The following is a 23,941-nucleotide window of genomic DNA, read 5'->3' as shown; positions in this document are numbered from 1 at the left end:
CCAATCATCTAGCACCACCCCTATAAACATCCTTGCAGGGCCAATATAAGGTTTACTTCTGGAATTCTATGGGGCTGCAGGCCATCTCTGGGGTATCCCGTTTCTCTCTTGAAACATACTTTAATAAATCTTACTTTTCCTAAATTTTGCTGATCTGTAATTCTTCATTGCACTGGCGGAAAGCACCAGAGTTGCCCTCAGTACCACCCACGCAATGAGGGATTTAGGTAGCCCCCAACTGTAACAAACTTTTTCTAAATATGTGCTTGGAGCTACTGAAGAACTGTGAATAACTTTTCCTAAATTAAAAGTATTTATGGATCAGTAAGCCAACTGTGTTCTGATCCCAGTTCTGCCTTCAACCAGAAAAGTCTTTAATCAAGTCATTTAACTTTGTTCTATTTCTCAATTGATAAAATGAAGATTTGGATGAGGTGAACTCTTACAGTCTCTGTCTGGATTAAAATCCCAGCTGCACCTGTTTCTGGAAAATGAGAATAACAACAGTACCTACCTCATATTATATTATGAGCCAATATGTATAAAAGACTTAGAACAATGCTTTGTACATTGTTAGGTAATAGTAGTATTAGCTCTTCAAGCTGAAATCTTCAAGTATGTATCAAATTTTAGCTATTATCTTCATGGAGTATGTAGGATAGAGGGATAAAACTGGATGGCTAAGGAGAGCATAAAGATAGAGAAATAAGTTTAAAGTTGGAGCATATACAATTCAGTATTACTACATTTAAAGAAGTAATAAAAATATTGCTTTTATTTACATGAGTAGGCAGTATTGAGCTAGATAGCACTCGTCAAGAACTGGTTACACATATATATGAACAGTGACCTTAAAATAAATTGATTTCAGAGGAATAAAAAAAGTACACATTTCTCTCTATATAATGACACTGAAAATTTCCAATCTCGAATAAAAAGTTACTGAGATCTCAAACGCAACAGCATTGCAAGTAAGAGGATACTGGCATGGAATGTTGAAATATATACTCTTAAGGACAAAAGGCATGCTCTTCCACCCTCTTCATTTTACTACAAATTAAGAAAATATAGTCAGTTCCGAAAAAGACAATGTATGTGCTAAAATGAAATGGAGGATATTGCCTGGGCTTTGACGTTTAAAACAACACGCATGCAATAAAATAAGCCATTTCTTTAGTTTAAATTCTTATAATGATTAATCTCTTCCTTCGGCTTCCTATGCCCTAGTTTAAGAAAAATGGGTCCAAAATGAAAGATCCATTTTTTCCAATTAAATTGCTCAACCATTCAGAAAGAGAATAAATTGGAACGTCCTAAAGGACCTTCTCTCTCTCGTCTCTGTCTCTCGTCTCTCTCTCTATTTCCCCGCCCCATCTCCCTCTCCTTTCTCTCTCTCTCTTCCTCCCTCCCTCTCTTTCTTTAAAGAACAAGCAGTACTTTGCCAAGAGCTCGTCACCCTAAAATCCAACTAGGTCTCGAAGCTGGGTTTCTGAGTAGCACCATCTGCTGGTCCTATGCGTGTCTTATTTTCTCGGCCCCAAATCTCTCTAAGGAACCTGCACCCAATCACAACTAAAGCAAAACATAAAACAGTTTAATAGATCCAGGCAGCGAAACTGCAAAACCCCAAACGCAGAAGGTAGGTACCCACCCGAACGCTTTAAGAGCGGCAGGGGGAACTGGGGCTGGGAGGGGCTAGAGCGAGGTCCCGGGTGCGCGGCGCTGCTTCCGCCCCGCGCGTCTCCGCCCCCCGCGACTCCGCCCCCCGCGACGCGACGGGCGGTCACGTGACGGCCGCGCGCGCCCCCGGCCGCTGCGGGCTCCGAGGCCGAGGAGAAAAGACTGCGAGACTGCCGAGGCTGTGGCCGGAGAGGTGGGAGACAGGGCAAAGCCCTCGCGGGGGTCAGGGCGAAAGTCAGCCGCTACGGGGTCATAACTCGGGGAGAGGAGTGATGGCCCGCGGTGTCACCTCCCGCCGCAACGCGCTCCCGGTCGACCCTGCGCTCTGGGCCTGAGAGGGGCGGCGGCGGGGTCAGGGGCCGGTACGTAGGTGGACGCCCTTGGGCCAGCGCGGCCGCAGCTGTCGGTGCCAAGGCGGGATGGGCTGGGGCAGCTTCAACCCTTCCCGGCGCCCCCGCCGTGGCCGCTGTCGCAGGCCAGAAGACTGTGACGGGCTCTGCATTGCCGGCGACCGCCGCAGCCCCTGCCCTGGGCGACGGCCCGGAGCTGGTCACGGTCGGGGTGCGAGAGGCGGAGTAGCGGCCATTACTGCGCAGCCTCTTCCGCTGGGGTCCTCGTCGCTGTCTTTGGTGGCAGTCAGGTCCATCTCCTCTGCCTTCGGCTGTGATGTCAGGCCTCTACCCAGGGACCTTCTGGCCTCAAGATTTAGGGGCGCCGATGGTTTGGGGGGATATTCTGCTCCCTGTTTCCCGAATGGAGGCCTCTACCCGGGCCTTGGGTTAGATTGCAGCCAGGGTGTACAGTCTCTACATTTTGTCTTTTCGGAGTGTCTACGGCGGCTTCTTTCTTTTCCTTCTCCCCCTCTCCCTGCTCAGTGTCTGGGTCTTGCCTAATACGAAGAGTAGTAGTCCCTCCACCTTGACCTGGTTAAACCCAGCGCTGCATAGTCTAAGTTGTTTTGATTTCTTATTAAAGCATCGGAACAAGTAAGATACCTCTTAATACCCGTTGAGTCTTCAAAACCTCAGTGCATTTTAAAAGCCGAGACTGTTGCTTTGTTCTGGTTGCTGGGTACGGAGTTCTCTAACCCTCATCCCGTCTGAAAAAGTACAGGTCTTCCATTGTTTTCGCTATTTTATTTTCCATAGGCGTCTGGAGAAAGGCTGCAAAATTGTTTTGAGTTTACACACACGTTCTCGCAACTAGATTTTTTTTTATTCCCGTTTTCGTATATGTTTTTATTTCTTTTCCGTAAGTGCCATTTTAGTATTTCTCAAATTTCGAAAATACGTACATTTTATTTAACATTTTTGTAATGTTAAAACTGTGGAGTTGTGGGGAGAGGAAAGCTAAGAAATGATTGAAAACGCTTTGTCTTTGCATGATTGACATTTCAGGTGTTTCCTTCCCCTCGCTTACTTTTTAAATAGGATGTGAAAGTATAACATTGGCATTGAAAGCAGTATATAATTACAGAACTTAGAAGACCTTTTTTTTAAGTAAGTGAATCTATATTTAGATTTTTAAAAGAAGTGGTATATAGGACACATGAAGAAAATGACCCACACAAATAGGATTAACGATACTGCCTTTGATGTTTTTGTGACCAGCAAATATTGTTTGTGATGAGTGCCTGGATGTTCTAAAAACACATGAAAATAGGTCAAGTAAATCTCATTTTAGAAAACTGTAAGAATGAAAGCCACTCTATAAATAGATTTTAGATGTGTTTGTTTAGCCGTGTATATCATAAATTGGGCATTTTGTGAAGCCCAATATTTGATTTAGAATTTGTTTCAAATAGACCAATGTAAGTTGTGGGCAAAATGAAAATAATGGTAGACATTTGAAGGTTTTGTTATTTACTGGTTATTAAAAACTTAGTAGAATTATAAGCATCAGGAAAACTATATTTCCAAAGAGCTGGTCATTAGTTGAGAGGAAGAAAAAAATAGACAGGGTTTTATCTTTTAGGAGATGTGTCAACTGATAAAATATTTTGTTTCAGTTTCCACCAACTTGAATTGTCAGAATAGGGCAGATTTTTTTTTTGAAGAATTGAAAAATTATTTCTTGACTTAGTAGAAGAAAAAGACAATATTAAATCTTTTAACAATATTGATCTGTTTAGAGAATATTATTTTATGTATTAGCCATTTACTAGCATAAAATGCCTGACAGATTGTCATTTGGATATTTGAATGCTTTTTTTTTCCAGTGTTAGTAACAAGGTGCTGAACCTTTTCCATTCTCTTGCCTGGCTTCTGATTGTGCCTAAGGAACCTGAATTTGTGAAACAACTGTCTGGATTAGGAAAAATCTTTGTGGGTATGGAAACCATCTTACTAACATTCTGCTGCAACCACTTATGCTTAGTTATGGACTGTTTCATGTTCATGGCTTATTACCTTTTGGGTTAATTGAAACAAAACCTATTGTTAAATAACTGTTAATTAAAATATTTAAAATTTAGAATTACAGAAGTATAGAGCAAGGTAAAAGAACTAAGATGTGGGAGTTATGACTTGGCCAAGGTCGCACAGATAATTAGCAGAGCCTTATTTACAAAATGATTGCAGACTATGAAACTTTTGTTTGATATGATTAAAAGATAACATTTGTTCATATTCACATTTCACGTTTTGTTAAATGAAAAGCCGATATGTTAGAGGGAGAAATATAAAGGTCTAATGCTTGACTGTGAATATTGTGAAGGCTGTAGGTTGCCATCTAGTAATGTTTTTTAAGGGAAGTGCTATACAATAAGGGAAATAGTTCTTTAAAATGAAGTATTAGACCCCATTTAGTTAAAACAAGTTTTCATAGAAGACTTTTGTTTCCCATTGTGACCTGTGCTTTCTCTAAGCCCAGTTTTAACAGGAGATGAGAAGGAAAGCTAAATATGGAAACATTGCAGCATTTAGTTATATCTCTCAATTTGGAACTCTTTCCTAAGAAATACTAAGATGTATTTGCTCAATTACAGCTGATCTCACTGTTCTTCCTTTCACTAGTCCTTGATTTTACTCTTTTTGGGGGGGGTAAGGGGGGGTATATACCAAAAATTGGAAGATTTGAAATATTTTTCTTTTCTGTCACTGATAGCTTTTATATAGACCATTTTCTGTTGTGTGTATTTTGAATAAAGAGTAAAAAAACTATGTTATTAAACATTAGTAGTTGGAAAAGTACAGGTAGTCTTCATATCTCTAATTTGATTTTTTAACTTACATATTTATCTTTGGTTCTTTACAAAAGATATTTATTTTAATCTACTATCTGAAAAACTAGTTTTTCACCTTGTGACTAACTTGAAAAGTAGAACTGTAATTAATACTAGATATTTTAGGAGAAAATAATAGTATTGCAAATAATAGAAGTGCGAATTTGTTGAGTGATCACAAATTGTAAATAGTACAGTATTCATTTTTTGTGATAGTAATTGATTGGGTAAATTATATAAATTCATCAATAATCTCTCAACTTTTTAATGTATTTTATAATTTAGTCTGTCACCTTTTTTTTTTTTTACCTCCAGAATTGTTAAGGGAGAGATATCTAATTTACTTTCAAATCTTTTCTCTTTTTATGTTTTTTTTTATGTTACCTTCCTAATAATTCATTTCTGTATAAATTTGCACCTAAAGAAGGAACGTTAAGCTATTAACTAATTGGTATTTGCATGTCAAGATATTGTATAAATTTTACTGTAGTGATTCATACACAGTATTGAATTTGGTATATAATTTACAAATCATGCATTGTAGCAGGAATTATGTATGAATTATTTATGTTTACCAAATTAATTCTGGCCTGTAGTTATAATTATACTATTCTATTTTTGGTTGAAAGTGAAAGCCTCTCCTTCCCCGTCTAAAAAAAAAATCTTTGGTTTTAAATGTAGAAGTTTTCTGAGGGCCACTTCACGTTCTCATTCTGAATATTTCATTCCATGCCTTATGTTGTGCCCATTTGGCATTGTAGTTCTCAGAGGTTAGTTAATGGATCAGTTTAGCATAATTGGGACCACCTAAACCTTTCAATTTGATCACAACAGAATATGCAATTTTCTTTTTTATCTGTGCCAGCAAAGGTGTGAGAAAAGTAACATGGAGTTCATTTTCTTTATTCAAAGAATTTTGATAAGAATTATGTAGTAAATTGCCATTTTTGTGTTAAAAAAAAATAATTGTTATTATGCAAGACATTTTAAACCTGTACTGCCCTTATGCAAGACATTTTAAACCTGTATGGTAGCGACTAGCCACATGGAGATATTGAGCATTTGATATGTGGCTAATCTGAACTGAGTTGTGCTATCATTGTAAAATATATATTGGATTTGAAAGTGTGTACACACACATATAAGAATGTAAAATATCACAATAATTTTATATTGAATACATTTGTAAATGGTAATGTTTTGAATATATTTTCCCCATTAACACTCCTTGGTTAAATAAAAAATATTTTTAAAAGTAATTTTACCTGTTTCTTTTTATTCTTAATGTGGCTAATAGAAAATTTGAATTTACATATATGGCTTACATCATATTTCTCTTAAATATTGTTATTCTAGACCTTTTCTCTGAGATACAGTACATTGAAGAAAATATCTTTTTAAAGATACCTGAGTTTAAATCCCATCTCCCAATATTGACAACTTTGTGATTTGAGTTAAATCCTTGTGGACTTGGGTTTCCTCATTTATAAAATGAGTATAGTCATATTTCACAAAGTCGTTTTGAAGATGATATGGGTTTCAATGATATGGGTCTACTAGTGCTTCCTGAACTTTAATATGCATATGAATCAACTGAATATCTGATTCTGGAGGTGTGGAGTGGGGCTCCAGATTTTTCATTTGTAAAGAGCTGCCAGGTAATACTGATATTGCTCATTGGGGATAACAGTTTGCATAGTTAAATTCTAGATTATTATATGGATTTTAGTTGATTTTCTTTCCTCTGTTATCCATTAAGAGTCTACTTTGAAAATTATCCATGGGATATAGAAATTGGAAAAGTCATCGTAGCTTGCAAGGTTTGCTAAAGTCGGTTTTATTCTTGGATTTTTATCTGCATTCTGGAGAATTCATTGCCAGTGAATAATAGCTGAGTAAATTGTGGTGTTTGTCAAAAGATATAAAGATGGCTTGAATCCTATAGTTGTAAATTAGTTAACTCCTTCAGATTTTAAGTTCTTTAAAGCAAGGATTAGAACTTAGATATCTTTATATCTTTTGTGATCGAGTGCCTTGGTCACAGTTTAAACTGAAATATTTCTTGTAGGTAAATTTAGTTTTTCAATATTTTATTTGTCTCAACAGTTATTTTAGAAAGTTAGCTTTTCATTCATCCAAGAAATATCAGTTCAAGTCAACAAAACTTATTGACAGTGCACTGGCCACTTAGAGATATAAACACAGCTCCTATCCACGGGGGCTCATGGTTTAATAGAAGAATATACAAAATATAGGGGAGGGAATAATTTTTTGGTGATAAAATGGCAGTTCCATTCACAAACTGTAAAAGAGATAGACTGTACAGACAGGAGGAAATGCGGAACTACAAAGAAATTTGGAGAACTATGAGTAATGTGGTATAACTAGAGTATTCAAGTGAAAGTGGTTGTGGGAGATAGATAATTTGCTAGAAAGTTATTTAGGTTTCAGGTCATTAAAGCCTTTGAATGTGGTCCTAAGGAGCTTTGTCTTTATTGTATAGGTTGAAAAGGCAATAGAGAGCTTCATGTATGAGAGGTCCATTTTGGCTTTTAAATGTATCAGAGGCTTAGTGAATAAATTTGAGGGGTGACACAGAAGCAAGATAATCAGGCTGTACAGTAATCTAGTTGAGAAATGATGTATGTCTAAACTACAGCACTAGCAAGGCAAGAAAGTAGAAAATTGACAAAATTTGGTGTAGTTAGTTGGAGAAGGGTTGAGAAAAAGAATTTTCTGTTTTCTCCAGCACTCATTGGTTAAGACATGCGAGTTGAGATGTCACATTGTAAGATTCATGTAGAGATGGGGGTTTGTGGAGTATGTGCACATGAGACAGGAGGGAGTTTAGGATTCTGTGGAAGAAAAAATGGTTGAGCTCCAGATTGGGTGGGAAGACGGGGGCGGGGCCGGGGGGGGAGGTCAGAAACTGCATAAAGGAAAGGTGATCAAGAGGCTAGAGGTCCCTCTAAAATTAAAGAGCAGGTGTGGGAATGAGTGATTAAGTGAACTGGGAGGTCCAGAACTTGTGATCTGAGAGTGAGATTAAGATTTTAGAGAAGCAGCAGTTTTAGGTGGCATCTAGTTCCAAATTTGGCCATCATATTTCATTGCTGGAGGAGAGGGGTGAAGTTCATTGAATTTTAGGATTTTAGGAATTGAAAACAGGACACTTTCTCAGATTGTGTTCAAAGGACCATCTGTATCAGTATCAGATGAAATGAGATTCCTGGGCTTAAACCCATGTCTTTTTGCCTAGAATTTCTAGGGCTAGGGCATAAGAATGCATATTTCTAAGCAGCCACAATGGGGCAAGTTTCAGAACCTCTGAGTTGGTTGTTGTATGGTTCAGTCTCAAGGCTATTTAAATAGGCTCATAGTGATGTGTCAGGAGTTAGGATGAAGAGGATGGCTAGTAGTGAGAAGATTAAGTCATTGCCTAAAAGGCTAAGAGAGAACAGATGTAGGGGATTATAGCCAATGGTAGACTTCAAGTAAGTGTTTCGTTAAGAGTAATGATATTACAATAGTAGAATGTTTTCTTTTGGCCTGTATGTGAAAATGGGCAGTTTCTGTTTTAGGTAGGCTGCAGGAGAGAAATGAATGTCTTGTGTGGTGCCATTGAAGTTGTAGGCATCTAGAAGGTAAAGTGGAAGGGTTGGGCAGGTGGAGGAGTCAGGATAATGGAGTCTGTATTATGTAAAGACTAAGTTCTAAAGTCAGAATAAAACAAAAAGTCTAGAAATCTTTAGTCAGTTACTTTGAAAATTCTCCAGTTTTGAAACAGATTATTGTTTGTTCTGTTAGACATTTGGTGGGATAAGCTGACTTGTCTTTTAAGGCCATGTCATATTAAAAATATCTTTAAACACTAAAATCCCAAATTTCTCAGATTGATTCCCACACTATGAGAGGTACATGGAACTGAAAAGAGATTCAAATTTCTCCTATCTTGTGGTTACTGTGAGGCCCATTATCTCATTAGTCATCATGTGTGCTTGATTTTAATTTCTATGTAATATGATGCCTCCTCCAGTGGGCATGGTGAAGTGGCAGGAGGAAATATTAAATGAGAAGAAAGGATTAATTACTGAGATCATGTTTTGGTTGGTGCCTGCGGATTCCCGGGACAAGAGACATCTTGAGAGAAGTCTGGCTTAATGGTTGTAAATTTGGACGTACATATAAATAGCAGGAAGTCCTAGTTAATGTGATGACCTTGACTTTGCACACACCACCTCCTTGTAGGAAAGCAGTGACTAAAATACATTGCATGAGGGCTACCTTGTGCATATAGAGCTTGTTTCACTTAAAATAATTTTTTATTGTAAAATAAAAATAATGTAAAATTTACCATTTTAATCATTTTTAAGTGTGCAATTCGGTGTCATTACATTTACAGTACTGTGCACCCATCACCACAATATATTTCCACAGTGTTTTCATCACCTCAAATAGAAACTGTACCTATTGAACAATAACTCTTTGTACTCTTCTCCCTAGCTCCAGGTAACCCCTAATCTACTTACTGTCTGAAAAGTTGTCTATTTTCAGTATTTCATGTAAGTGGGATCATACATTTTTCTTTTTGTGTCTGGCTTATTTCATTTAGCATAATGTTTTCAAGGTTCATCTATGTTGTAGCATGTATTAGAACTTCGTTTCTTCTTATAGTTGAGTAATATTCCATTTATATACCACATTTTGTTTACCCATTCTTCTGTTGATGGCCACTTGGATTGTGTCCACCTTTTGACTTCGGTGAATAACTGCAAAGAACATTAATGTACAAGTATGTGTTTGAGTCCCTGTTTTTAATTTCTTTAGTTATATACCTGGGAGTAGAATTGGGTTATATGGTAATTCTATGTTTAACTTTTTTGAGGAACCACCAAACTTGTCACAGTGACTGTACTATTTTTCATTTCCACTGACAGTGTACAAGGGTTCCAGTTTTTTCACATCTTCGTCAAATGCTTGTTATTTTTTTAAAATATAACCATTTAGTAGATGTGAAATGGCATATAATTGTAGTTTTTACTTACATTTCCCTAATGACTAATCATGTGGAGCATATTTTCCTGTACTTATTGGCCATTTCTAGATCTTTGAAGAAATGTCTATTTAACTCTTTTGCCCATTTTTTAAATTTTTTTTGTCTTTTTGGTGTTGAGTTGTAAGAATTCCTTATATACTCTGGATATTAAACTCTTTTCAGATATGTGATTTATAAATATTCTCTCTCATTCAGTAGATTATCTTTTTACTTGCTTGATAATGTCCTTCAGTGCACAAAAGTTTAATTTTGATGAAGTTCATTTTCTGTTTTATATTGCTTATGCTTTTGGTGTCATATCTAGGAATCCATTGCTAAATCCAAGATTATGGAGATTTACCCCTATGTTTTCTTCTAAGAGTTGTATGGTTTTATGTTCTATATTAGGGTTGTTGATCTATTTTGAGTTAATTTTGTATATGGTGTGAAGTAGGGGTCTAATTTCATTCTTTTTTTGCATTTGGAAATTCAGTTGTCTCAGCATTTGTTAAAGAGACCATTCTTTTCCCATTGAATGGACTTGGCACATTTTTTGAAAATCAATTGGCTATAGACTGTGTGGGTTTATTTCTGGACTCTCTTTTATTCATGTATTTGTCTTTTGTTATGCCAGTACTACATTGTCTTTTTACTGTAACTTTGTAGTAAGTTTTGAAATCGAGAACTGTGAGTTCTCCAACTTGGTTAAGATTGTTTTGGCTGTTTCGGGCCCCTCACAATTTCATATGAATTTGAGAATTGGTTCTTCCATTTCTGCAAAAAAGGCTGTTGGAATTTTGGTAAGAAATACGTTGACCGTGGAGAACTTTGGGTAGTGTAGTCATCTTCATAGTCTTCAGTCCATGAATACTATTTGTCTTTCCATTTATTTAGCTCTTTAATTTCTTTCAGCAGAGTTTTATAGTTTTCAGTGTACAGGTCTTTCACCTCCTTGGTTAAGTTGATTCCTAGGTATTTTATTGTTTTAGATAACTATTATAAATTAAATTGCTTTCTTGATTTCCTTTTTGGATTGCTGACTGCTGGATATAGAAACACCACTGACATTTTGTACATTGAGCTTGCAACCTGCAACTTAGCTGAATTTGTTTACTAGCTCTAGTAGCTCTGGGGATTTTTGGGGATTTTCTATATGGAGATAGTAGTTTTACTATCTCTGCAAATAGAGTTAGTTTAACTTTCCTACCAATTTGTATGCCTTTCAGATCTTTTTCAAGTCTAATTGCTCTGGCTGGAACTTCCAGTATAATGTTGGATAGTAGTGGTGAAAGCAGACATCTTCATCTTGAAATTTTTTCACTTGTAAGATAAAATTTACCACTGAATTTTGTTAAATGAAAGGATCATACATTATTGACTAATTTTGTTGATCTTAATTAGTCTGTAGAGAAGTTGATGTTGAAATTTTTTCTTTTGTAGCACAAAATGAACCAGCAGTGGAAGAGAAAGTACTGCAAACTGGCTGACTGCTGGTGAAGATGATATTTTATTTTTGTGACAAGCATCTGTGGGATCTGTAATAGAAATGTAAGTATGGCATCGTGATTTTTTCAAAGCTGCAGTAAGTTAAGTAGACTGGTTTGAAATGAAGTAAATCAAATATCTGTCATATTTTAAATTATACAAAATGAATATTCTGTATTGATTTTTAGATTTTTTGTTGAGTTAGCAATTTTATTCACACCAAACAATATTGTAGATATCTAAAAATCTCCTCATAGGGAAAATATCTCTGTAAAAAGCGAAACCTGAAGACAGAAAATTTGCTTGTAGAAGCCTAAAAAACTGGAAAAATCTCCAATTTCTTCTAAGTTCTACTTTCTCTTTACATAGTAATTAAATAATCAAGCTAGGTAGACAGTATCAGCTTTTATAAATTATTGAGACTTACAGGTTATAAACATTAGTTATTAAAAACTAGTTTCATTAAATTGAATGGATTTTTTTTTTTTAATGAATTGATCTTTTAAAAAATTTTGTACATTATTGCATTTTAATTTGTATTTAATTCACTCTAGTCCCCAGTTTACTAGTTGTTTTCCTATCATCTGGTCTATATGAAATACAGTATAAAATGTTATACTACTTTGATCTTACCCATGTTAAACTTTATTCTGGATGAAACGTTCTCACACAATAAAAATATTTCCATTTTCTAAGTTAATATGAACACTGCCCAACTCGATGTCACTCGTGAAAAATGCAGTGAATATTTTGCTGACTTTTACAGTCTCAGTAGTTACAGTGTTTAAAATACTGGACAAGAGAGTGACCCTCGTAGATACTATTTCACATGTTTACCCAGTTTGATATGTAGTTATTGCTTTTCTTTTCCAATATGATTCTTTGATTATTTACTCTCGTTAAAACTATGACCATATCTTAAGTATTGAGAATTTGATTTAAAAAATTAAACAAATAAGCATTTTTCTTTACAATTGGGGCAAATATATTTTTTATTTAATCCTATTCATATATTATCTGTATCAGTTTGTCGCATGTCTGTCTGTCCATCTGTCTGTCTAATCCTGTAGGTCAGGTAGTCTAGGTGTTGGCCATCGAGGAGCTAGACTATGATCTACCAAGTGAGACAGATATATAACTAATCATTAAACAATGGAAGAAATGCCATATTGAGGTAGCAATAAAATGCTTTAGACCTGATAAAATTTATTCCGCATGAAAGATTCAGAATGAATAGAAGAACTTTTGGCTTGGTCTTAAAGAATGAATAGAATTTTGGCTAAGAAAATTAGGAAATATTTTTCGAGCCAAAGGAATGAGGAGGGGCACAGCTGCTTAAACCTCAAGGCATTTTAGGGGAGTCAGGGCACAATCCTAAATGTGAAAGCAGGGTGGGAGAAAAAACTTTAATAAAGGGAATGAGTGTTTCTTTAGTACCTACTATATTACCCGGTTCTTACTGGGTATTTTACTTAGATTATTGAATCTAATCAATGCGAAAGATGGTAGTATCCTTATTTACTGATGAAGAAACAGAATTGAGGAGATGAAATTATTTATCAGTGTTTACAGATTTCTCTGAGAATAATACCCTTGTTAAACAAAACACAGGTTTTTAGACTCTAACCCAGATATATCCAGATTTCCAGGAGAGAATATACCAGCTAATTCTTACTCAGAAAATTTTGAGAAATGCTGTTTTGGGTAACATAAAATAAATACAGAGCCAGGATTTTAACTAAGCCTGTTTTACTTGTGTCAATGTACTTGAAAACCAGTGCCTAGGAAATTGGATTAGATTATATAGGCAGTAGAAAACTATTGAAGATCAAATGGAGAGAAGACTAATTAGATATGATCGAACTGAGAAAAGATGAAAGGGAGAAAGGACTGAAGTCATGGAGGCCACTTGGGAGGTCAGTATTCTGTATAAGTGTGTCCAAGAGGCCAGATTTAGGGTCACAGCCTTTGGGAATGAGGGAGACAAGTTCCAAAGAAGTTTCTGTCATAGGAATGAGAAGTGGCCAAGGAATAAGGAAACAATGAGGATGGTTCTAAGTTTTATCTAAGATCAAAAGAAGAAGATGGAGATTTAAGGAAGCAGATAATTTTGTTTTTAGTCATGTTTGATTTCAGGTGCCTAAAAAGTATTGAGGTTGACTTTTTGAATACAGAGTACCAAAGAAATCTAAGTAAATTCAACTGTCATCTGCTTGTCTTCATCTGGTGACTTTATAAATATCTCAAAGTCATTATGTCTGAGACATAACTCCTCAAATTCTGAATCTTGAAGGATAGTACCACCATCCATCAGTAGCCAAATGTTTTTATTTCTATTTCCTTAGTATTTCTGGAACCTTATAGCACCCTCCCTCCCATTATATCTAGATTACTATGAATATTAGTTTCTTCTTAGCCCCATGCCACTAAGTCTTCCTCCAAACTGCTGTCCAGATGATCATGACAAATTACTAAACTGACTCATTTCGTAATATAAAACCCTTCAGTGAATTTCTGCTGCCTCCTTAGGTGTTCTCACCTTTTTAGAGATTCTCGAACCTCCTGAAATTACATGTAAGATACCAAATTCTGAATAAGGGCTGAAATCTGAAAATGTTTAAGAACTGTATTTACAATAAATGTTTAAACTCATAAAGGTAGCATAATGTAAAAGTCTTTGTAGCTCTTATTGCATAGTACTTTTCATCAATTCAAAATATATTTATCCCCTACCTGCTGGTTACCATTTCTTCCTTTGTGCTTCCTGGTATCTCTTATTGCCTCTCATAAAACCAGTAAGTAATACATGTGTTCATTAACTTATCTGCTCCTACACTTTGATATCAATTAGTAGTATTCATCTCCTTCCTAATGCCATGGGCATTGTAGATGCTCAGATACTCTATTCAAAACTGAAAAGGAATACAGAGAAATATTGAAAATGACAGAGAGCTCTTGAGGCAGGTGATATAAATTTCATTCCTTTATCAGTCTGAAATTTCTTAGTAACTTCTTGAAGCTTTGTCTTTCCTAAAATTACTAATGCGATTCTTATGTTTGGATAATCATCATTATTTTGGAGGCAGCCTCTGTAGCAGTTGAGAGTAGACTGTGAAGTCAGGCCACCTGGATTTGAAACAGGCTCAATCACTTATGAACTGAATCTGTGGCTTTGGTCCTATCACCGGAGCTTTTTGTACCTCATTTTTCTCATCTGAAAAATAAGGAAAATACTGGACCAGTTTTATAGGATAATATGAAGATTAGATGTTAAGTGCTTCAGACAGTGCCTGGCACATATTATACAATAAATGTTAGTTGTTTTAATGTAATAAAAATATGCATCAGGAGACACAACTAAGATTAAAACACAGCATTTACAAGACTATACAAAATGAAAGTTAAGAATTTTGTCTCAAGGATTCAGGAATGGTCATTGTTAAATTTAAATTTTTAATTAAAATTTTGATTAGATTTAAAGAATGTTAAACTTGTATTAAATTTCAAACTCTTCACATTACAGCAGAACTAAAGATTCAAGAAATTTTCTTAATAGTCATAGTTTTGGGAAGGAAGATGACATTCTTTTTTGATAGGCCTGTACTTATAAAAAGGTGGTGTGTGAAGTTGTTCTTTGTTCCCTTTTTTGCATTTGTAATTAGATTCTGAGCGCAGAGTTTTAAAAATATGGTTTTTAATATTTGGAATTTTTATTGCTGGCTGTAAAGTCATTTAATACTATATAAGCTAAAAAACCTTTTTTATTTATGTAATTTTACCTTTCTTTTGACTGACTGTCTTCAAGAAGAGTAAACAACATCTGAGTACCTAAGATTTCCATATCCTTCTGTCTTCTTTAGAAGGAATAGGATTTATGCTTAAAAGTTATAATATCACTCTAAGAATTCAACTAGTAAAATTGTCTTTGAAAACGAGTGATATATTATGTTGTTCGGCAGAGTTGGACTGACTTTACTTGAAATTTCTGCATATTAAATTAATTTAATAACCAGAAAATAAATTCCCTTTTTCAAAACACCTCTGGAGTTTCCTAAGACTTTTTGTTAGGGAATACTTCTCTTTGATTAGCATTAACTATCAAAGGTTTGCTCTACAACAAAGGGAGGGGGTAAGCATTTTTTATTTACCTATTGGTATATCATCTGCACACACATTTAGCCTTTAAACTATTTGAAGATCATTAAAACTATGCAAAACAGAGACTGTGTAGGTTAGATTAAAACTGTGATGAAAATAACTTTGAAGTATATCTTATAGGTAGCCTAGTGATTTGGGTTTCTTCGTCTTTATCTTGTCCACTGTATGTGCCTCATCAAGAATTATGTAAGAAGTATTTACTAAGTTTTCTTCCAATTTCTTAGTTAGACTAACAGTATACTTGGTAGGCTAAACAGAATCAGAATTTAAAATTTTCTATGGCAAATTGATAGCTGAAAGTGCTTCAGTTGTAATAATAAAACTTTAGCTGCCCGTTGTCCGTTTGTTTTTTAATGACGTTTAGCCAACTTGACTTCATTACAATGAGAATACCTGCCCAAACAGAATTGTTTTGCCTTGCAAAGTGTTACTTTTACAGTTCATGCCTTCCCCTGGAACGGTTGGAATTGCTTTTTTTAGTGTTGAAATTATACGTTTAGGTTTATTTGTGCATTTAAGAGTAAGGGTCATATAAGTTATTGATCATATTAAGAGTGGAGAGTAATGTTTTTAGGTTAAAATTTTTCTTCTTTTGTAAATGAGCTAACTGCAGCTGATGGAAAATTGACTTTTTAGGTTGACAAATACAACAGCGTCGGGGTCTATTATGTATTTTTTTTTTTTTTTAAATAAGGCATTCATCCAAGTTAGATGGTTTCTTTACATTTTACCAGGCTTTAATTTTTCTTTTTAAGATTTTACATTTATCAGCCTGTCCTTTGCCTGGAAGGAACCTAGATAGTTTAGGATTTGGATTTATCGTATATAAGATGTTGCTATTATTTTTCCAGAGTAGTGATGAACATTATCCCATTTCTCTATTTTGTGTTATGAGTAGAATCAAACATCTTTCTTACTCCGTTAAATTATTATTTGTGGATAGATGGCTTATTTTCTTTTTCTCAATTAGGGCTTTAAATAAATATGGACAATTTTTAAAAGAATTTTCAAGAATTTCACTGACAACTAATTTCTTTGACCTAAATTGAAAGGGATGAAAGCATATACTTATTGTTCTCTCATTCTACAGCTCATTTTAGTTCTTTTTGTTACCAGAATGCTTAAAGTTTACCAAAATGTTTAAAGTTATCCTGAAACTAAAATGTAGCAGTAGGACCTGATGAATTAAAACTAGGTAGCCAGTCCCTTAAAACTATTTCCAGAGTTGTTCTTTTCCTGAGATTGACCTATGTATAACTTTTGCCAATAAATAGAAAAGTTAGAAGCTAAAATCAGTTTTCAAGTATTTATTATATATTGTGTAGTGACACATATTTGATAACTGCAGAAGCTTTCAAATGCAATTTTATGCTTTCATTTAATTTATTGTCCGTCACATTACAATAACTTTGAGTCACAACATTGTTTCCATTTTACTGGGAGAAAACTGAAGTCCCAGAAGCTGTGATGTGAGTGTGTGATTTGTTTTTTTCTTTAAACGTCCTAAATGTACATTGGGCACTATTTATAGTATTTGGCAGAATTGAAATTAATGTACATAGACTGTTACCACAGTGTAAAGATGCCTGGGTAGACAAAAGTATTCTGAATCTTTTGCCAAACAATACATGAAATATGTAGTACTCTGTCTCTTGCCATTTTGAGAAGTACTAACATTTTGTGTTTAAGAAATGCATATGTGTTATTGAGAGCCTAACAAAATGTGCTGTGCACAGCCAGTTCTTTTTAGAGAAAATTGGTGGGGTCATTCATTGACCCTCAGTTGAGATATGTGTATTTTTACTTGTAACTTAAGTTACAAGATCTTTAAATGCAAGGGTTTACCTCCAAATAGTCTTTTAAAAAACTGTCATTTTGAACTTTGCCTATTGTGGAATGAAGAACATAGGAAAAGCAGTAAGAGAATGGATTGTTGTTTGATAAGATGTGCTCTGATGAAAACCTTAAGAGTATTTTTCAAGTTTTGATAAGTGTAAACATTTTTATTGACTACTGGACCTTTTGTAACCACTGGACCCACTTCAGAGTGTTTGGTCTTAGAAAAAAGCAAAGATCTTTATGATGATTAAAGTTTAAATTCTTTGTATTTAAAGAGGCATAATCCACTGGTACAGAGAGATAACTTACCATTTGTTCACTCCCTCTAATATTTTTTCCCCTTCTACAATATCCGTGGTTTCCTCTTACAGTGGGATAAATCAAATCAGATATTTCTTCATCAGGGCACAATAAAGCTTTCATGATTTGGCTTCTGTTTATCTTAAAGCTTCATCTCCTTTGCTTATTTGTCTCTGCCTTGAATCTCTTCCACTCCCCAGCCTGCTCAGCATCCCAGAATTTCTAACCTATATGCATTCTCTCATCTCTCTTGTCATTATTATTTTTAATAAGTATCTTAACACATTTTACAGGAATCAGGCCATATTGTGATTATCTGCTTGCTTACATGTATTTTCCTTGTTATAGAGTAGGTGTATGTCTTATTCATCTTTAGATCCATCGATACTTAACATTGTACATAGACCATAGTAGTTGTTTAATAAATGTTTATCTGAATCAGTAAGGGAGAAGTTCCAAATTTTATGCCAGTGTTTAAGCTCCATACATCCAGTTTGACAAATCTTGTCTTTTTTCTTTTTTCTCCGCTTTCTTGCCTCTTCAGGGCAACTTTGATATGTCATTTTCTCCCTTGTTCTTAGAAGATTTTAACATTTGTGAAGTTTTAGTGATTACAAAGCATTTATTATTGTTGTTATTTTATTTATTTATTTTTTTAGCTATTCTCACCTAAGTATTGTAAACTCTGATTTTCAAATAAGGAAATTTTGACTAAGGGATTTTAAGTAAAAAGAGTATGTAAGTAATAAGGGAGGAGCAATTCTCAGGTTTTTAGATTTCTTATCTAGCATTGGTCTCGTATAACAGCTGCCTTGATTCAAGTTATCCTTCCTTGGCCATCTGCAATTTTCTTGTTATAATGTCTTCAGCATGCTGCTTCAGGGCTAATCTTTAAGTGCACTGACAGAATTTTTATTTATTCCTAAAGTATGTATAACTAAATGCTTTTTAAAAAGTGTTTATCATTCAGCTGGTTTAACATAATATTATTTAAAATAAAATAAAACCCCAAAAATCTATTTTATAATATATTCATATTCTTCTTTGGAAAAAACATTAGTTTTCTTAGCAAATATTTGAGTGTTCTCTATCTGCCACCTCCTGTATGGGAATAGAGAGATGAGGCAAAAGTGACTTGAGTTGTACCCTGTCCTTATAAAACCCGCCTGCCTGTGGGGAAGACTGACATTAACAAAATAATCACAAATAGATATAACATTGCAATTCTGAAAAGTGTTAGGAATGAGAAGGACATGGTAGTAAGAAGTTAAAAAAAAAAAAGTGATTTGACCTAGTCATAGAAACATAGAGAAATATAAAATGGATGGTAGTTTGCCCATGGTGGGGGCATGGGAGGCAGGAAGTGGGGAAATGTTCGACAGAGAAAACCTACTATTGGAGAGAGTAGCCAGTACAGTTGGAAGCCTGATCAAAGAGAAGGTTGATGTGAGATGAGGCTGTTATCAGAGGTGGGGGCCAGACCATGCAGGGCATAAAGATCCTGGTCTTTGTCCCAAAATCAACTTTTTAAGCAAAGGTAGGATTGGACCAATTAAAAGGCATGCACAGTGATTAAATAAACAATGTTTACTTGGTGGCTAGGGAAGGGTAGAGATGAATAGTAGATGATTCAGGAGATATTTAGGAGATAAAATTGATAGGACTCTGATATTTTGAATGGGGGAAAGATAAGAGAAGGGCAGTTTCAGTGATGGATTTCTAATTTGAAAAGGCTGATTGACAGTGCTATCATGGGAGGGGAGGGCTTTTTAGGGAGTAAGTAAGGAGGAAACATCACGAGTTCTGTTTTTGTGCCTTCAGGACATCCAAGAAGAGATCTAAAATATGCAGACAACTGAAAACAACTCAAGTGTCCTTCCATAGATGATTAAATAAAGAAGTTGTACATATAAACAATAGAATATTACTCAGCCATAAGAAAAGATGAAATACTGTCATTTGAACAACATGGATGGATCTTAAGATTATCATGCTAAGTGAAATAAGTCAGAAAAAGTTAAGAACTGTATGATTTCACTTACATGTGGTATATCAATCTGAGAGTAACAAACAAGATAAACAGAGACTCATGGACATGGACAACAGTTTAGTGGTTACCAGAGGGAAAGTGGGGAGTGGGGGAGGTAGGTTAGGATAAAGGGGTCAAATATATGGTGACAGAAATTTAACTTTGGGTGTTGAACACAAAATACAATATACAGATTTATTATAGAGTTGTACACTTGAGGCCTATATAATTTTATTAACCAATGTCACCCCCAATAAAATTAGTAAATAAAATAAAATAGGCAATTAGAAATACAGGTCTAGAGCTGAAAGGAGAGACCTGGGCCGTTGATATCAATTTGTAAACTTTTTGTATACAAGTAACAATTGAAGCCATGAGTATAGATGAAATCATCTTCAAAGAATACAGCAAGAAGAGCATATGGTTTAGAAAAAAGGCCACAACAACAAAAAGAGACCATTAGAAGAGTGTTTCATGGAATGAAATGACTGTTTTAAACCAGTGTTTTCAGATTTGCAGCAGGGATAGGGAACTTCTGGATTTTCAGCTTTAGTCTTAATTTCTTGTGGTCTACTTGTCAAGTACTAAGTTTATTTATATGTAATAATATTTGTAAAATTACCAGTTAGTAATATCCTAAAAAGCTACAGAATTGTTACTTTCCGTAATTGTGATCCAAGTTACTTTTAGCCATTTTCTGTTTCTTTACTTTCCAACTGATTGTCAAAGTCAATCTAGAATGGCCTATACGTTTTTATATCTTTGCATTTAATTGTGTCACAAGGTCTGTGACTAAATAGAAATGGTATTTAAAATCTATACCTTAGTTGTATTTTATTTTTGGCTTAACATTTGTGTGCCTCCTTACCTCCCACAAGTAAAAATTAATGACATACAAACCAAAAAGATTTTTCTATACAAGTTAGGGTTTTTTTCTTTTCATTCTTGTATCCCCATTGTCTAGTATGTGGCTTACATATAGGTGCTTAATAAATGTTTTCTGAATTGTTGAATTAAGATATTATGAGTTAAAACATGATTTTAATGTTATGTATTTTCTTTCATTGTCTTAGGATGGCTGGCTGTGGTGAAATTGATCACTCAATAAACATGCTTCCTACGAACAGGAAAGCGAATGAGTCCTGTTCTAATACTGCACAGTCTTTAACTGTCCCCGAATGTGCCATTTGTCTGCAAACATGTGTTCACCCAGTCAGTCTGCCCTGTAAGCATGTTTTTTGCTATCTGTGTGTAAAGGGAGCTTCATGGCTTGGAAAGCGATGTGCCCTCTGTCGACAAGAAATTCCAGAGGATTTCCTTGATAAGCCAACCTTATTGTCACCAGAAGAACTCAAGGCAGCGAGTAGAGGAAATGGTGAACATGCATGGTATTATGAAGGAAGAAATGGGTGGTGGCAGTACGATGAACGCACAAGTAGAGAGCTGGAAGATGCTTTTTCCAAAGGTAAAAAGAGCACTGAAATGTTAATTGCCGGGTTTCTATATGTTGCTGATCTCGAAAATATGGTTCAGTATAGGCGAAATGAACATGGACGTCGCAGGAAGATTAAGCGGGATATAATAGATATACCAAAGAAGGGAGTAGCCGGACTTAGGCTGGACTGTGATGCTAATACCGTAAACCTAGCAAGAGAGAGCTCTGCTGACGGAGCGGACAGTGTGTCAGCACAGAGTGGAGCTTCTGTTCAGCCTCTAGTGTCTTCTTCTGTAAGGCCCCTGACATCAGTAGATGGTCAGTTAACAAGCCCTGCAACACCATCCCCTGATACAAGCACTTCTTTGGAAGACTCTCTTGCTCATTTACAACTCACTGGAGACAGCCTGGCTGAAAGGAGTCATAGGGGGGAAGGAGAAGAAGATCATGAATTACCATCTTCAAGCAGGGTACCAGCGCCAAACACCTCCATTGAAGAAACCGAATCTGATGCCAGTAGTGATAGTGAAGACGTATCAGCGCTTCTTGCACAGCACTCCTTGACTCAGAGACTTTTGGTTCCTAATGCAAACCAGACAGTATCTGATCGATCAGATCGATCAGGACCTGATCGATCAGTAGCAGGGGGTGGAACAGTGAGTGCCAGTGTCAGATCTAGAAGGCCTGATGGACAGTGCACAGTAACCGAAGTTTAAATAAAAGTCTTAGCTCCATGCTCAAGGTTAAAAAGGTTATCTGTAAATTTCTGCCCACATAACATACTCATCCCTTGTAGTACATTTTGGGAGTTAGGGTGGGAAGGGGTATAGGAAGGATAGACCTGTAATTAAAATGTCTAACATGTCTCTGTTGAGAAATTTATTTAATATAAGGAACTTGGGTGTTAATAGTTGAGAGCTGTTTAGTAATAACCCAGTTTTTTTGAGGTCTGTTTATTTTATAGTTTTTTAAATTTCAGTTCTTTTGGCCAGCGTGTGTGTATGATCTGTGCATTAATGATCCCATCTTACTCTTGGATTTTGTCTTATTTTTCTGCATGGATTGATATAAAACCATTACTAAAATTTGGCACCTATGAGATGTCTGGTATCAGTTTTAACAGGAAGCTTAATTAATGTGAGAATAGATGTGAATTTGGGATTTTAAAATAGACAAAAAATATTTAATAGTAAAGTTACTGAAATGGAAATGTAAAGAAAACACCTAATAACATAAGTTTCAGAATCTTGTCAATAACACACTTCATGTTTCCATAGACTTTGCTGTTTATTCCTTGTAGTTTGAGGTTTCTCTTGATCCACACTTTTCTTTTTGATTACAAAATTTATAATTTAATAAACATTAGAGTTTATCAAAAATAATGTCTCGTTTGAGCCTGGAAAGGGGGTGGAAACATTTTATTGGTGCCCAGAGGTCACTAAAAATGTGGTTTCAGTTGGTGGTATTCAGCCTAAATAAGATACCTGCTCAGAGAAGTTTGATTTCTTCAGAGAATATAGTATAGGCAATGTGCATAGCATACATATGTACAGAAATAAACCTAAATTAAAGCCTATGAGACCAATTTCTTAAATAACTGATGGTAGAGACCATATATATTTTAGGTTTTCCTTGCCAGCCTTCATTAGTGGCCTATATTAATCTAATTGAATTAAATCGTAGACTTATGTATAAACAGTATTAGACACAAATTCACTTTACACAAAATGCTGTAGAATCTGGCAAAGTAGGAAGTGTTGGGTTAACCTGGTAATCTAGAATTTGGTGCTAAAAAAAAGTAATGCAAGTTTGTCTTACTATATGTTCCCAACTCAAAACAGTAGGAAGGATCATAGTGATGAAGCATATGTAAGTTATTTTTAATGATATTCAAATGAAGTTTACAAATACTTTTAAAATCACTACTTTGAAATTATCTACCTCTCAATAGGTTAGAATTGAGACTTAATTCTTTGACTTGTTTTTTTAAAGTGTATAATCATAAAAGTTTGAGTTGTACATTTTTATTAAATCTATTTTAAAAAAATGGTTAGCTGTAAAAGGCTAGCTACTTTTCAGGAAACAAATAGGAACCTGCTACAAAATACAAATATGTGTTACAAAATACTTCATAAGTCACTTTGAAGTCTTAGGCAGTTTTGATATAAAGTTAATTTACTACATAAACAGTTCTTCCTACTAGTTTGGAAATTCCAGGGCACACAAATGAATGGCCAATTTTGTAACGTCTGTAAACTTTCCACATGGTGGCTATCACTGTTTCGTAGATCAGTTAAAATAGAAAACTAATTATTACAAAGATCAAATAAATGAAGCTCCAAATTTGTGAGGAGGTGAGCTAGGAGCATCTACATTTTTTAAAAGGGCCATTTCCCCATGATTTCTTTATTCCAGCTGCTTAGAGAACTGGTAGTAATTTATAAGCCAAAAGTGTGTTTTAGCCAGATGTTCCAGATTTACTTGGTAAATCCCCAGATATAATAGTGTCCCCCCTACCTGTGGTTTCACATTCAGAGGGTTTAGTTAGCCAGTTAACTGTAGTCTGAAAATATTAAATGGAAAATTCCAGAAATAAACCATAAGTTTTAAATTGCATGCCATTCTTAGGAGTGCAATGAAATCTCACGTCCTGCTCCTTCCTGTCAGGAACTCGAATCCCTTTGTCCAGCTGTAATATGTACTGTAGACACAGTCCACCAGTTAAGTCACTTGGTAGTCATCTCAGTTTATCAGCCT

At 35.2% G+C, this 23,941-nt stretch overlaps 1 protein-coding gene across 1 annotated transcript; it reads left to right on the top strand.

The window, feature by feature from the left end:
* The first annotated feature begins 1,769 nt into the window (after nucleotides 1-1,769).
* On the top strand, nucleotides 1,770-22,744 carry RNF146 (ring finger protein 146). Its single transcript, XM_011358738.2, has 3 exons — nucleotides 1,770-1,873; nucleotides 11,379-11,486; nucleotides 20,823-22,744. Coding segments are annotated over exons 2-3 (1,080 nt in total). The 5' UTR covers nucleotides 1,770-1,873; nucleotides 11,379-11,484; the 3' UTR covers nucleotides 21,901-22,744.
* Nucleotides 22,745-23,941: the final 1,197 nt, after the last annotated feature.

Source organism: Pteropus vampyrus, unplaced genomic scaffold (genome assembly GCF_000151845.1).
Source record: "Pteropus vampyrus isolate Shadow unplaced genomic scaffold, Pvam_2.0 Scaffold43, whole genome shotgun sequence".
NCBI classification, from domain to species: Eukaryota; Metazoa; Chordata; class Mammalia; order Chiroptera; family Pteropodidae; genus Pteropus; species Pteropus vampyrus.
This window is presented reverse-complemented; position numbering and strand designations above follow the sequence as displayed.